At 47.9% G+C, this 13,023-nt stretch overlaps 1 protein-coding gene across 1 annotated transcript in view; it reads left to right on the forward strand.

Annotated features, from left to right (window-relative positions):
* The window catches only part of LOC122564622 (endophilin-B2-like), a 92,506-nt gene that overhangs the window by 63,905 nt on the left and 15,578 nt on the right, over positions 1-13,023 (forward strand). Inside the window, exon 7 of the mRNA XM_043719711.1 lies at positions 7,463-7,490. Coding sequence (XP_043575646.1) covers positions 7,463-7,490 — 28 coding nt within the window. The remainder of the gene's footprint in view (positions 1-7,462; positions 7,491-13,023) is intronic.

The raw sequence follows: 13,023 nt of genomic DNA on the forward strand, positions 1-13,023 counted from the left end.
GTGGCACTGTTTCCATTCAGGTGTTTCTTGGCCTGGCCATGAAAGGCCCCCCCCTTCCTCCTCCTTTTGTCCAAATCCTCTTCAATCTTCCGCCTGAGGAGCTCAGCCTCAGGTAGGGGCAGAATGGCCATCCCCCAATCCACACTGGGCCGAATGGCCATCCCCCTATCCACACCAGGCCGAATGGCCATCCCCCTATCCACACCGGGCTGAATGGCCATTCTCCTATCCACACCGGGCCGAATGGCCATCCTCCTATCCACACCGGGCCGAATGGCCATCCTCCTATCCACACCGGGCTGAATGGCCATCTTCCTATCCACACCGGGCCGGATGGCCATCCTCCTATCCACACCGGGCTGAATGGCCATCTTCCTATCCACACCGGGCCGGATGAGGATCAAACCCCAGCAACATCGGTCGATACCAATCTGATCCCCCTACTGTCCATCCGGCTGGCTCTGTCAGGCACCCCCCCCCCAAGTCTCTGTCTTATTATCAAGTCTCCATACAGTCCCTGCTTGAAAGTCTCCCCTCCCGCAATGTGTTTTGTCTCGGCCATGACAGTGCCGTTGACCAATCAGATCATACGGTTCAAAGGGCCAGTGATGCAGGAAGCCATTCCAAAAGCTTTCTGTAATCCCCAGTGTCAGTGCTTTATGTTAATGCCCATGTCCTGTGACCTTGTTCTATCAATACTGTTACATCAAGCCCATCCAATCTGAACCCTCCTCTTGAGTCCTGTGCACTTCCCTCATACCTGGGGCGTGCTGTGTGTAAATACAAGCTGCTGATGGTGTTCAATAACTGAGAGTCTGATCCTGATAAAAAGCATCTCCAATCCAATACCATATTTATTACATACCCTCTTCCTCCCTGGAGTGTTTGTAATGGTATTTATCCATCCCCGAGTGGTCTTTATCTGGCAACTGTGCAAAAGGAAGTGGTGGTCTTGTCATTTGGTCGCAGCACTTCTGGGAGTAGCAGCTGTTGGTGACTTTGCTTCCCCAGCTTTCAGCTTCTGCTTACCATTTTCCATTGGGGAGCGGGAATCAGTAAAGGACCCCGGAATCTGAGAGGGTATGTAATTGACAGCACTAACTGCCCTTTTTACCAACGTTCAACCACTGCCACCTCCCCAGTCTCCGCTGACCTGCTCTTAACACACAACCAGAGTTGCTGATTCTGTTAAAAAGTTGGATTTGTCTGGATTGTGTTTTATTATTGGAAGGGGCTCATGGTCCCGTGTGAACACAGCAAGGGGCCTGTCAAGGCCTCTGTCTACATGCACTGTGTACAATTCTGAGGTTTCCCCAGCCCCCTTACTTGCCTTTCTGGTAACGTGCATTTGCATAGCACCGTTAACTCCCGAGGTGCTTGGCAGGTTTGTGATCAGACACTCGGTCCAAGAGCCTGAGGACACTGTGTGTAGGAGGATTGACTTAGACAGACGAATCAAGATTAGAGTGAGGTGCTGGGAAAGCACAGCAGGTCAGGCAGCATCTGAGGAGCAGGAAAATCGACGTTTCAGGCAGGAGCCCTTCATCAGAAATCAGGACAGAGGAGGTTGGTTTTAAGAAAGGTCTCCTGGGATGTGAGGGAGGAGGATGGAGAAGTAACAGGGGGGGGGGGGAGTTGGGGGGAGGGCGCTTGCAGAGACACTAAAGGCATTGCTTTGAGCTGGACCCAGGGATTGATTTATGTCCAGGGATACCTGAGTTGCTTTGACCCCATGGATGTTCTTTCCATGAGGTCTGTGTATTGGGGGGTCTGTCCTGCACTGGAGAAGCCTCTGTCTGACTAGACAACCCCTCCTGTGGAGAGTGGGGTGCTGGAAAAACACAGCAGGTCAGGCAGCATCCGAGGAGCAGGAGAATCAACATTTCGAGCAAGACCCCTTCATCAGGAATGAGGCTGGGAGCCTCGGGGGGTGGAGCGATAAATGGGAGGGGAATGGGAGCAGGGCTGGGGCTGGGGAAAAGGTGGATGGAGGTGGGGGTGAAGGTGATAGGTCGGAGGGGAGGGTGGAGCCAATAGGTGGGAAGGAAGATGGACAAGTAGGACAGGTCATGAGGGTGGTGCTGAGTTGGGAGGTTGGAAATGGGGTACATTGGGGGGAGACGAAATGAGGAAACTGGTGAAATGCAAAACCCCTACTGTGGGCGTGTCTGTCTCTGCCTTCTGTCAGAGTACCTGCTGTCTGACCCTAGGGGAGTTCCCTTCATTTACAGAGAGATGTGCAGTTTTCCCGCGACTCCATACTGTCGTTTCACTGTCTCCTCTCAGAGTCTCAATTGCATCCATGTGATGTAAGAGTCATTGACTGATCCTATATTTGTCACCCATCGCTAACTGTCTTCACTCTAACTTGGCCATTTCAGAGGGACATTAAGAGTCAACCATATTGCTGTGGGTCTGGAGTCACATGTAGGCCAGACCAGGTAAAGATGACAGATTTCCCTTCCCTGAAGGGCATGAGTGAATGAGCTGGGCCCGTACGGTTGCTATTAGTCTAGACTTTGTCCCCGGGAATGGGGGCGGGGTGTCACAGTTTAATTATGCAGGGTTGGCCATTTAGGACTGAGATGAGGAGATATTTCTTTACCCAGAGAATGGGTGAGCCTGTGGAATTATAGAAAGCATTTGAAGCCAAACGTTGAATGTTCTTCGGGCTAAAGGGATCAAAGGGTATGGGGGAAAAAGCAGGAACAGGGCTCTGAGTTGGATAATCAACCATAATCATATTGAATGGCAAAGCAGGCTTGAAGGGCTGAATGGCCTATTCCTGTTTAACTATATCTGCATTGCGGATTTTTATTGCATTCCAATTTCATCTTCTGCTGTGGTGGGATTTGAACTCAGATCCTCAGTCTGGGACATCACCATGACACCAGCACTGTCTCCATGGTGACTGCTGAAATCAAAGTTCCATCATCATATGCATCATGTCATTAATTTTTGTGTTCTCATTATAGTACAGGGCATGGCCATCAACGATGGGCAGAAGGGAGTGGAGGGTAGGCTAAAGGCCAGTGTTGGAGGAGAATTGTGGGCATGGAGAAGGTCACAGAGATAGGGAGGGAGTGAGGCCGAGGAGGGATTTGAACATCAGGATGAGAATCTTAGGTGTTGAAATGTAAGAGATCTACCAGCAGAGCCAGCTGGGTTAAAATAACTTCATCCTCCTGGCATTGGGCCTTTACAAAGTTTCACTAATTAATCCATCTGAGAACTCTCGGGTTTTGACATCAGGTAGATATTATGGAGAAATCTTAACTTCCAAGACTAACATTTCCTCACTCTCTGTCTGTCTCTCGCTCTCTGTCTGTCTCTCGCTCTCTGCCTGTCTCTCACTCTCTCTGTCTCTCGCTCTTTCTCTGTCACTCGCTCTGTCTCTCTCTCTCTCTCAGACAAACAGGGATTTCTGCATTACATACACAACATTTCCTCACTCTCTGTCTGTCTCTCGCTCTCTGCCTGTCTCTCGCTCTCTCTGTCTCTCGCTCTTTCTCTGTCACTCGCTCTGTCTCTCTCTCTCTCAGACAAACAGGGATTTCTGCATTACATACACAAATGTGAAAAGGGAGGGATGGCTTTCCTATGATTGAGAGTGTCTCGATGTTGTCTGACGATAATTCTGTAAAGCACCTTGGAATATTTTACTACATGTTAAAGGAAGCCATGTAAATGCAGGTTGTAGTTAGGAGGTTATACCTCCTATCCCAGCCATTCACAGACATGTTCCACATGACTGTGTGGTCCACTAGTTTAATTATTGGATCTGCACTCTCAGGAGGAAGTAATGGTGTAAGGTCTCAAAGCCATTTCTACATTATCCTCCAATCCATTTTGTTTATTTACATAATTCTCCAAAGACAAATTCAACTTCAAGTCTTACTAAACCGGTAACTATCACAGCCTCATCACACCCTGAAGAAAAGAAAACGTATTGTACAATTCACCCCAGGACATCCCAGCCCTATCTAACTGGACGGTGAAATCCCATCACTGGGATTATTTTAACTCCTCACTTTCACCGTTAACATTGTGTTCCCAATCTGTTCAGAGGCTCCCTGTGCGTTTTATTGTTCCTGTAAGGCCAAAAAGCCTGGGGCCTTGGGATGGGGATTAACTCCGGGCTGTAGTGATCTCCTGGTTATATCTGTCAGCCCAGATTCCCTGAATTAGGGTGTTATCCTGGGTCAATCAGGGATCTCATAGTCAGTGACATCCATCTGATTCCGATATTTACAGCAATGAATCTGTGGAATTCACTTCCCCCTGATTGTGCAGATGCTGAGACATGAAGTACATTTAAGGAGGAGAGGGACAGATTTTTGATTAGTAACGGGTTGAAGGTGTATTGAAAGTGGCAGAGCTGAGGCTGAAATGAGATCAGCTACGATTGGGGGAGCAAGCACGAAGGGCTGAATGGCCTACTCCTGCAAACATAGTCCTTATTTTTAACCTGGATCCAAACCAGTTTGAAATTCATGGTCACCCTTACCCAGTCAATCCTGCCAGTCTGAGTCTGCAGTAAGGGGCTGAGGGCTGGGTGGAGAGGGGAATAGTGGCTCTACCTTTGACCCTGCCAACTCCCATCAGGCTTTGTTCCAGACTGGAGCAGGTGGATTATGTCTGAGAGGAGGTGGACTCCATTACTGGGCAATCTTATGGCACAGGAGGCCATTCAGCCCATTGTTCATGTGTCAGCTCTCTGAGAGAGCGTTCCAGTTTGTTCCACCATCTCCCTCCTTTAGAAAATCTGTAATATTTCTCAGCATTTTGCTTCGAGATTCTTTAAGACATGGTTACCATAGTGACGTATCAGACCTAGCTAATAAAACAAAAATCATCTGATGAATGTGCGCGTATTAACAGGGGAAAAAAAATTCTTCCTCTTGACTAAAGAAGATTAAAACATTAAATTTACTGAGTTGCTAAACCAGAAGGCTGTGTTGAACAATGTCAGGGGACTGGAGAATTAACACCAGCTAAAATTATACCCAAGTGAGACATTAGACTTTAAAAACCAAATGGGTTTCAGTCTTTACTGGAAATATAATGTGTTAAATATTGATGGGGAGTCCAGGGGACATGCTGTTTCCACAAACAGGAACTGACTTCCATTCAACAGAAGCAATGGAATTTGTCTGCGTGATTCTAACTTGAGACATGTGCTGTTAGTTAGAGCTCTATTTTATCAACCCATTCTCACATTGACCTTCAAATTAAAAATCCACACATCCTTTGTGATCCACACATCCTGGGTTCAGTGTTAACTTGATGTCTATTCCTGACATTAAGACAGAGACAGGCCATTCAGCCCTTTGAGTCTGTCCCACCTTTCGATGAGGTCATGGCTGATCTGATCATCCTCAACTCCATATTCCTGCGTTTTCCCCACAACCTCATTCCCTTAAACGTCTCTCTGCCTCAGCCTTAAATACACTGCATGACCCAGCCCCGTCAGCCTTCTGCAGTAAAGAGTTCCACAGATTCACTCCCCTCTGAGAGGTGAAATTCCTGCTCATCTCTGTCCCCAGTGGGTGATTATTCTGAGGTGATGACCTAGACTCTCCCCATTGACCCTGCCTAAGAATCTTCTTCGTTTCAATCAGGTCTCCTCTCATTCTTCTAAACTCCAATGAGTACAGGACCCACTTAAACAACCTTCCCTCCCTGAGGCAGTCCCTCCATCCCCAGAATGAACCGAGTGAACCTTCTCTGGAGTGCTAGTCTTCCCCTGTACTCTCTGTCTAAACCCTTTCCCTGTGAGGCAAATTTGTTTTAGTTTGTTGGTTTTTAATCATCTTACACACTGTGCAATGTTGTCCCTTTTGATGTAATCGCTGATGTGCAAGTTAGGGTGGATTGGCCACAATAATCTGCCCATAGTGCCCAGGGATGTTCAGGTTAGGGTGGATTGGCCGTGGTAATCAGCCCATAGTGCCCAGGGATGTTCAGGTTAGGGTGGATTGGCCATGGTAGTCTGCCCATAGTGCCCAGGGAAGTTCAGGTTAGGGTGGATTGGCCATGCTAATCAGCTCATAGTGCCCAGGGATGTTCAGGTTAGGGTGGATTGGCCATGCTAATCAGCTCATATTGCCCAGGGATGTTCAGGTTAGGGTGGATTGGCCATGCTAACCAGCTCATAGTGCCCAGGAATGTTCAGATTAGGGTGGACTGGCCATTGGGAAATGCAGGGTTACAGGGATGGGATGGGTCTGGGTGAGATGTTCTTCAGAGGGTCAGTGTGGACTCGATGGGCCGCATGGCCTGCTTTCCCTGTGAGGCAAATTTGTTTTAGTTTGTTGGTTTTTAATCATCTTACACACTGTGCAGTGTTGTCCCTTTTGATGTAATCGCTGATGTGCAGGTTAGGGTGGATTGGCCACAATAATCTGCCCATAGAGCCCAGGGATGTTCAGGTTAGGGTGGATGGCCACAATAATCTGCCCATAGAGCCCAGGGATGTTCAGGTTAGGGTGGATTGGCCATGGTAATCAGCCCATAGTGCCCAGGGATGTTCAGGTTAGGGTGGATTGGCCATGGTAATCTGCCCATAGTGCCCAGGGATGTTCAGGTTAGGGTGGATTGGCCATGGTAGTCTGCCCATAGTGCCCAGGGAAGTTCAGGTTAGGGTGGATTGGCCATGCTAACCAGCTCATAGTGCCCGGGGATGTTCAGGTTAGGGTGGATTGGCCATGGTAATCTGCCCATAGTGCCCAGGGATGTTCAGGTTAGGGTGGATTGGCCATGCTAATCAGCTCATAGTGCCCAGGGATGTTCAGGTTAGGGTGGATTGGCCATGGTAGTCTGCCCATAGTGCCCAGGGAAGTTCAGGTTAGGGTGGATTGGCCATGCTAACCAGCTCATAGTGCCCGGGGATGTTCAGGTTAGGGTGGATTGGCCATGGTAATCTGCCCATAGTGCCCGGGGATGTTCAGGTTAGGGTGGATTGGCCATGCTAATCTGCCCATAGTGCCCAGGGATGTTCAGGTTAGGGTGGACTGGCCATTGGGAAATGCAGGTTTACAGGGATAGGATGGGTCTGGGTGAGATGTTCTTCAGAGGGTCAGTGTGGACTCGATGGGCCGCATGGCCTGTCTCCACATCGTAGGGATTCTGTGATCCAGTGGCTACGTTATCAGGATCAGCTGTTGGTTGGGGGGGGGCGGTTCTGTATTTACTTTTTATTTCACCTGGGGCTAAATTTTAGGTTATATTCCAAAAGCCCATTTCAAACCCTTAGTAAAGATGACCCTGTTTCCCCGAATGTGAATATGTTTTCTGTTCTTCTCTCGTGAGCCTACGTACGTTTAATGCATATTGTTGTGTGTGTGTGCGTGTCATATTTAACTTCATGCCGTGACCATCCATCGTGTTAAAAATCAGTAATAATAAGCTCATTCCAGTATCAACCACTCACCTCCTTTCTTGTTGCTGTGTGGATCTGCAGCTCTGGAGTGATGAGGTGACAAAGGTAAGTATCTGAAACACATACACCGGGTCTGAAGGTACTGGGAAAACTAGACTGCTGATCACACAGTGATTTGGGACAGCTTGTTGACGAGGTGTTTTATCATCGCGAGAAGAATCCGTGCTGAAGCCTGACCACCTAAAAACCAGGCTGTGACTCCAAAAACTTGAAATCTGAGCTTGTCGGGGCTTTTCAGATCCAATCTGTTCCCAATTGTAGTCTCGTTACATTCTGAATGTAAAAACCTCATGGGGTGTCACATTGTGAACAAGGTATCCCACAGTCCTGCAGACTCGAGGCAACATCCAGGCACGAGTTGGTGGAAAGAGTTCAGTTTATAGAAGGGCTGGTGCAGTTCCTGCTGGAGATAGAGAGTGGGGAGCCATTCTGATATAGTTTGTACACACATTTCAACCCAGGGGAGGCTAGGGCCAGGGTGCAATTCGTACTGAGCTGAGAGAGAGAGAGAGAGCAGACTGAGTTCACTCATTGTAATCTTGCATTCATTTCCGTACGCAGACCTGGATCAAGCCAGTCGGGAGGCAGAGAGCAAATTCCTTCTCTTTGTTTAGAGAGTTTATGGCCTTCTCAGTCTAACAGCTCCTTCCACACCAGGTGGTCCCTATAGAGAGAGAAAAATCTATAATCAACCTGTTCAGAGATGTCATGACACACCTCAGGAGCAGGTGGGATTTAAACCCAGGCCTCCTGATTTAAAGGTAGGGACACTACTGTTGCATTACAACAGCCCTCTCTGTCCCTACATATATATGTGGGGATATTACTGCAAGAAGGTCCTTGGGTCTGCTTTTTGTTTTAACCTATTTTTTGTAATCAGTCTGTTCAGAGATTAGATTAGATTAGATTACATTACAGTGTGGAAACAGGCCCTTCGGCCCAACAAGTCCACACCGACCCGCCGAAGCGAAACCCACCCATACCCCTACATTTACCCCTTACCTAACACTACGGGCAATTTAGCATGGCCAATTCACCTGACCCTGCACATCTTTGGACTGTGGGAGGAAACCGGAGCACCCGGAGGAAACCCACGCAGACACGGGGAGAACGTGCAAACTCCACACAGTCAGTCACCTGAGGCGAGATGTTAGGACACGCCTCTGGAGCAGATGGGACATAAGCCCAGGCCTCCTGATTCAGAGTCAGGGACGCTACCACTACACCACAAGAGGCCTCTCTCTCTATCCCCGTGTATATGTAGATATATACTCAGACAATTAAAGTGGCCACCAATTCTTAACACTAAATGAAAGTATTAACAAAGTTAGCAATGTGGATAACCAGACCTTAAACTCCTTGCCCCCCCTGCCCCACCTCCCCATAACCATCGAGACACCCAGGGGCCAGACAGCTGGACAGTAGATCACCTTATCACTGAGAATGAGGATTAAAACCTGCCGGTAATTACAAAGTGGCCGTTCACGTTCGGTGCAGCGATTCAGATGTGGGGTGCTCTCACTCCAGTTTCCAATCCAGAGGTCTGGGTGGAGCTAGAAATGTCAAAGGTCACTGAAGACAGGAAGCACCTGTCCAGGTTTCACAAGGCTGTGGGCCAAGTATTGGGAAACGGGATTAGAATTTCGAGGGGCTTAGTTTGGACTAGTACAGAATCAATGGGCCAAAGGACATCTTACTGCAGTACTATAGGCCATTGGTCAGGACACACTATGCACACAGTTTTGGGCTTTGCCTAAAGTTGGACATGTTAACAGAGCTTCACTAGACTTAGGATGAGGGGATTGTCCCATTGGGAGGGATTGGGTATACTCGGGATGAGGGGATTGTTCCATTAGGGGGGAATGAGTAGACTCGGGATGAGGGGATTGTTCCATTAGGGGGGAATGAGTAGACTCGGGATGAGGGGATTGTTCCATTAGGGGGGAATGAGTAGACTCGGGATGAGGGGATTGTTCCATTAGGGGGGAATGAGTAGACTCGGGATGAGGGGATTGTTCCATTAGGGGGGAATGAGTAGACTCGGGATGAGGGGATTGTTCCATTAGGGGGGAATGAGTAGACTCGGGATGAGGGGATTGTTCCATTAGGGGGGAATGAGTAGACTCGGGATGAGGGGATTGTTCCATTAGGGGGGAATGAGTAGACTCGGGATGAGGGGATTGTTCCATTAGGGGGGAATGAGTAGACTCGGGATGAGGGGATTGTTCCATTAGGGGGGACTCGGGATGAGGGGATTGTCCCATTGGGGGGGATTGAGTAGACTCGGGATGAGGGGATTGTCCCATTGGGGGGGATTGAGTAGACTCGGGATGAGGGGATTGTCCCATTGGGGGGGATTGAGTAGACTCGGGATGAGGGGATTGTCCCATTGGGGGGGATTGAGTAGACTCGGGATGAGGGGATTGTCCCATTGGGGGGGATTGAGTAGACTCGGGATGAGGGGATTGTCCCATTGGGAGGGGGATTGAGTAGCCTCGGGATGAGGGGATTGTCCCATTGGGGGGGATTGAGTAGACTCGGGATGAGGGGATTGTCCCATTGGGGGGGATTGAGTAGCCTCGGCTGGAGTTGGAAAGAGTGAGAGAGTGATCCTGTTGAAGCATATAAAATTCTTCAGTGACAGGTTAGATGCTGAGGTCCGGTGCCACCCTCCCACCCTGTGCCAGAATAAGAGGTCAGCCATTTAGGAAGCAATGAGGAGACATTTCTTCATTCAGAGGATTGTGAATGTTGGGAAGGCTCTTCCTTTCCCTAAGGATACTCCGTGGCTGAGTATGTTCAAGAGAGAGGTTGGTAGATGTTTGGGCTGTAAGGGAGGGAAGGGATGTGGGCCTAGGAGGAGCTAAGGCGAAAGATCAGCCACAGTTTGTTGAAGCGTGGATTAGGCCGAGGGGCCGGAATGGTCCAGTCCAGATCCTAGTTTGGTGTGTTTAATTCATCAATGAACAGTGCAGCAACTATCGAGCAACCTGATCAGGCAATTAATAAGAACATGGCTGATCCAATCGCTCCACATTCCTGACCCCCATGACCTTTCACCCCGTTTGCTCATCAAGAATCCCCTGTCTGAAAAATATTGAAATGCTCCGCTTCCACCGCCTTTTGAGGAAGAGAGTTCTAGAAGATTCTTTGCCATGAGAAAAGAAATTCTCCTGCTCCCCTGTCAAACGGGCGGCCTGTTATTTTCACACGGCATTAAAATTCAACTCAGCCTTGATTGTGTCGCCCAGGTCACAGTTGGCTCTTCTGCCATTTTGTTTTTCCTTTTGGGTCTGAAATACCTGTTAAGCTCCATTTAAAACGTGGACTGTGAGCTCCTGACCAAGGTGAAGACAGGTCGGGTAAGGTATACTGATGCCCCTCACTGTTGCCATGATGTTTGATATTGTCCCCTGTATTTACCGTGTGCCCAACAATCTAGTTTTTCCATTGCTTAATGTGGAGGAGTCTGGGGGGCTAAAGCTGCAGTACAGGGGTTATGTATGCACACTTGTACAACTGCTCATGATGATTGGGTTCTGTCTCTAACTATTGCCTGATAAATGTTGACCTTTGCAGAATTGAGTAAAGTGGATTGTAATGCTGAAATTCACATTCCTGCTCTCAGCGTGCATCAGGAACTGATGACCCTCCAGTTCCTTTTTAAATTAAATCTATCCGTCTCAAAAAACTAAATTGAAAAGACTCAAATCTGCATTTTTAAAAACCACTTTGTTGTGATTGAGTTATGAAATAAATTATGCGCTTTACCTCCAAAGATTAAAACAAATGCTGTCTTTTTTGAAGAGTATGTATTGCAGCTTTATAGACAGTTCTTGGCTTTCCTTTGGGAACTGTTTTTAATTTTTTTGAAAAATTGCAACAATATCTTTTAACTGTTTAATTAAATAACCACAAATGGAATATGGATTGTTCTAGAAAATGACAGATGTGCGTGGGTTCAAGGGATTGGGCAGATATTGATGATTTGGGAAATTGCCCAAAAGCTAAAAGTAACCTTGCTCATCACTTTCCGCTGAGGAGACTGTGCTGGAGAAGCTGTGATGGCGTGAGACCGTCTGTAGGCAGCTTCACCTCATATGGCACTTTGATTCAATCCTATATCTATGTACAAAAGATTGAAGAGGTAGCCTCAATCTTAGACATCTGCTTGGTTTAGTTTGATTAGATTAGATTCCCTACAGTGTGGAAACAGGTCCTTCGGCCCAACCAGTCCATACCGACCCTCTGAAGAGTAACCCTCCCAGACCCATTTCCCTCTGGCTAATGCACCTAACACTATGGGCAATTCAGCATGGCCAATTCACCTGACCTGCACATCTTTGGGATGATGTGGGAGGAAACCAGAGCACCCAGAGGAAACCCACGCAGACACGGGGAGAATGTTCAAACCCCACACAGACACTCCACCATGCTGCCCGTTGCTCCCATGTGCTTCCTGATTGTGGGAGTGGGAGTGGGCTGTTTAAGAAAATCGAGAGCTTGAAGTTCTTGGGAATAGAAAACTCTTTTCCCATAATTATTATTGTGCTACATCTGCATTAACACTAGGGGGTTGCTGGTTTTGGTTTCTGTTTGATTTTGCCTGAATCCATAAGAAACATCTGAATTTAAACACCGCTGTTGGCCCGTTATATCTATATTCAGAATGCTGGCTTGTTATAAGGGTGGCACGATGGCTCAGTGGTTAACACCGCTGCCTCACAGCGCCAGGGACCCGAGTTTGATTCCAGCCTGGGTAACTGTCTGTGTGGAGTTTGCACGTTCTCCTGTGTCTGCGTGGGTTTCCTCCGGGTGCTCCAGTCTCCTCCCACAGTCCAAGGGTTAGGTTAGATTCCCTACGGTGTGGAAACAAGTCCACACTGACCCTCTGAAGCTGATGATTGGGTAGGTTAGGATTGATTGGCCATGCTAAGTTGCCCAAGGTTTCCAGGGATGTGCAAGTTAGGTGGGTTAGCCATGGGCAATACAGGGTCATAGGGTAGGGAGGTGGGTCTGAGTGGGATGCTCGTTGGAGGGTTGGTGCAGACTCGATGGGCCGAATGACCTGCTTCTCTCACTTCAGGGATCCTATGATCTCATTAGATTGTCCATTGGGGTTATCTTGCAATGAGTGATGAATTGCATCTTGCTTCAGAACCAATCCCTAAAACCTGATTTTCTGCTGAATTTAATTGTGGGGTAATGCAGGTCTGTGAGCTGGACCTGGTGGAGATTTGAAAATGAATTATTGGTCATTTAAATACTAACTGATTGTATACTTCTCAGCCTGTGAATTCTGAATGCCTAATGCAGCATCTCTCTCAATGCAGGGTGTGTGTTTAAGCCTCTAGTTGTGTGTGTTAAATGGAATGTTTTTGAGCATAAAGACATTTCCAAAGCTTGTGCTCCTGCACTCATCAGGACAGTTTGCAAGAACACCAATGCCAAGGGGACAAAAGAGAATGCTGATTGGTTGCTATATTTCCTATACATTTGAAAATGTTGTTCCCCCTTTACACTGATATTTCTTCTGACTTACCCTGATGAATGCAAGACAAAAATCTTTGACAAAATGTATC

Source organism: Chiloscyllium plagiosum, chromosome 30 (genome assembly GCF_004010195.1).
Source record: "Chiloscyllium plagiosum isolate BGI_BamShark_2017 chromosome 30, ASM401019v2, whole genome shotgun sequence".
Lineage (NCBI taxonomy): Eukaryota > Metazoa > Chordata > Chondrichthyes > Orectolobiformes > Hemiscylliidae > Chiloscyllium > Chiloscyllium plagiosum.